General features: G+C 60.0%; 1 protein-coding gene across 1 annotated transcript in view; it reads left to right on the top strand.

Moving 5' to 3' along the window:
* Positions 1 to 1735: 1735 nt before the first annotated feature.
* The window catches only part of MAFK (MAF bZIP transcription factor K), a gene marked incomplete at both ends in the record, with an annotated part of 10076 nt that continues 8755 nt past the window's right edge, over positions 1736 to 3056 (top strand). The window contains 2 exon segments of the mRNA XM_079542994.1: positions 1736 to 1798; positions 1800 to 1821. Coding sequence (XP_079399120.1) covers positions 1736 to 1798; positions 1800 to 1821 — 85 coding nt within the window.

Raw genomic sequence — 3056 nt, 5'->3', positions numbered from 1 at the left:
TGTCCTGGGGCTGCAGCGAGGGGAGAGAGATGAAGAGTGCATGGGAAATGGCCAGAGGAAGTTCATGCAAGGCTTCCCTGAGCCTGATGCAGAGCTTTCTGCATTGGTTGAGATGTGCTCTGCAAACTTATGGCACTGATGGCTTTGTCTGGAGCTGCCCATGCCTAGCCCCACTACAGCACAGAGGCAGCCATGAGGCTCTACTGCAGCCCCAAGGACCACCAGACTGAACTCCACACGCTCTGGGTCTGGGGTGGTGGCAGTGTTCCTGCAAAGAGTTTTGCCAAGGTCTGAATGTACGGGTTGTGGCATTTCCAGAAGATTGGCAAGCAAAAGCGAGTCCCCAACCACCCACTGGGGCAGTCGCAGTGCTGGGAGCGTGAGGTGTGGAGCATCCTCTGTTCTGAGCATCCTCTGCTCATGCCCAAAGCCCTGAGTCAGACCTTTCAGCCTAGGGAGGACAGCAGGGAATATGCCGTCAGTGTTTGCCTCCCACTGATAACATACGATTTTAGAAACTTCTCAGGCAAACGTCTTCCAGACTGCAAGCGAAGCAGAGCCCCCGCTCCTGCTGCCTGCAGGGCGCAGTCCCAGAGCTATAAACAAGGATGCAAGTTTCTCCTGCCCACCTCCAGCCCAGACCTCGCTCCCCTAATCTGCACAAGCTCAGCGCGGTGCCCCTCGCTGCAGAGCGGATTTTATCCCCGTCGGCCCTCCCCTGGCCCTGCACCAAAATGGCCCTCCCCGCTCAGCACCCCGCTCGGCACCCATCCCGTGCCGTGGGGCTGCTGGTGGGGACGGGACGCAGCGGGTGCCCTCACCCCCTGCATGCACACCCGACCGCCTCTGCACATCGATCCCAACCTGCTCGGCACGCCACCTGCCCGGCCACGCGCGCTCACGCCAGGCCACGGCGACGCAGCAATGGCCTTTTGGGCAGAGGGCGCAGAGCCAGCCCTGCCAAAAAGTGCAAGGGCGGATGCGGGGCCCCCAGCCCAGCACGGTGGGCACAACCCAGGCGCTTACATCCACGTGTGTCCTCTTGATACTGTGGCTGCGGGCGGCGGTGCGGGCAGCACGGGCTCGGGGCTCCCAGCGCCGCAGCCCTGCCTGCTCCGCCGTAAAACTCCGAGCAATTGCCCAGCGCCTACCGCTCCTTTCTAATAGCAGCGCCTGCTAACGCGCCTCTCAGCTGACTTCTCAGCTGCTCTCTCGTCTGCTGTGCTTTGCTGCACATTTTTAGAGCGTCTGTGTATATCGACAGGTCCACGCTCAATGCTGTTCCAAAGCCCCGTGGTGGAGAACACGGGGAATGAATGATTCGTTTTCAGTTTTCCCGTGTGTACATTGGGTCTCAAGAGCCTGCACATTCACATTTCCAGCCTCCCCTTTTCAGGATCAGAGCGTTTCAGCCCAAGCAGAGGGTGGAAGAGATGCCTGTGCTGAGCGCTCCATGGTGCCTGACCTGTTCTAAGCACACAGCATGAGGGCTGCCCCACAGCTCCCCACATCCCCCAAAGCGAGGCCCCTTTTTGTCCCTTTATTTTTCACCAAGTGCACTTTCTGCCGTGTGCTCAAACTCTCCTGGTTAAGGAGTGGGTGTGTGTGCATGCTCCCAGCCAGGTTTGCACTCTCAGGGGATCAGAGCCACTCGTTTGCTGTTGAAGGCCACTGCAGTCCAAAGGTCAGCAGCAAAGGACAACAGACCTTTGGAGCAAAGCTGCTTTCTCCGGGAATGGAAACAAAAATCCAGATCTGTCGTGAATGGCCAATTCACCCAGAAGCTGAATTTCCACATCCCCCCCTCCCAAGCCATACGCAGTATGTTCAATCCCATCCTTGCAAAGCCAGGGGAGAATGTCCCACTTTGGGTCACTGCAGAGGGAGAGACCACACGTAAGATACAGCCACCAGCTGAGGGAGAAGCCCTGGATGCAACCAGGATCTCTGTGTCCCCCCCCCCACCCGCAATGCACAGCAGGGTGGGCAGCCGCAGGGGGACATGGTGGCCACGGGTCTCCTGTCCTTTGTTGGGCTCTGTGAGCTGGAAAGGGAGATGAGGATACAAAACACATCCAGAACCCAGCATGGAGCACAGGGCTGGCTCGGAACTGCCCTTGAACCCTGAGCCCAACAGGACTCAGCCAGAGGGCCAGATTTTAACCAGAGTCTGCAAACATGGGAGAGGTGAGACCAGCAGTACTGCAGCTCCGTGCCGCCGCCTGGAAGCTTTAACCAACTTTGTTAGCTCTGTCCCAGTTTCCAACACTCCGCTTTGCCCCACACTCTCCTGCTGTGCCCTACGTGGGGCTCCCCACGTTGTGCAAAAGGAGCGGCGAAAGGTGAAACCTTACGCAAAGCCTGACAGCAGCCCTCAGCTGCGGCTATTTGAGGAGGTTTGGCCCTGAGGCTGGAAAGCACAAACTGCAAAGAGCCAGCGCTGGCTTCGCAATGCAGCCGTAAATAGCCCTGCTCATAAACGCAATGGGAGTCCGGTTTCGATGGAGGTTGTTGGGTTTGCTCAGCCACCTGTGTTGACCTCACATTGCAATAGGGGAGGGTCAGGTTGGCTCTTAGTTTCTGCTCAGAAGGAGCGGTGATGCAATAGCACTGCTGCACACGGAGCCGTAGGGCCGACGGTCCTGGAGGTGCTGCAAAGCCCGGCACCGAGGGTTTGGTGCCCACGGTGACGACGGGTTGTGGTGCGGCTTGGTGACTTTCGAGGTCTTTCCCAACCCTAACAACACTCCGATCCTCTGATCTTTGGGCCATTTTTCTTTCTGTCGGACGTTACGGCGATTCGAAACGCCATCGGGACACGGCGCTGCGGGCACGGCAGCTCCCCAGAAAGGACCGGTGCGGAGCGGAGCGGCTCAGGCTCACCGCGAACGGAGGCCCGGCCAGGAGCCGCCCCGGCGGCATCGCGGCCGCCTCGCGCCGACCCCGCGCCCCGCAGTCCCGCGTCCGACCGCCCGAGCGCGGGGCGCGGCGCTACGCGGCGCGGCGGCGATCGAGGGGGCGTGGCTTCGTGACGTCACCACCCCCCCCCCTTCCCC

This window comes from Tetrao urogallus (genome assembly GCF_951394365.1).
Source record: "Tetrao urogallus genome assembly, chromosome: 15".
Classification (NCBI taxonomy): Eukaryota; Metazoa; Chordata; class Aves; order Galliformes; family Phasianidae; genus Tetrao; species Tetrao urogallus.
Note: the sequence above shows the minus strand (reverse complement) of the source record. Positions and strands in the feature narration are given on the sequence as shown.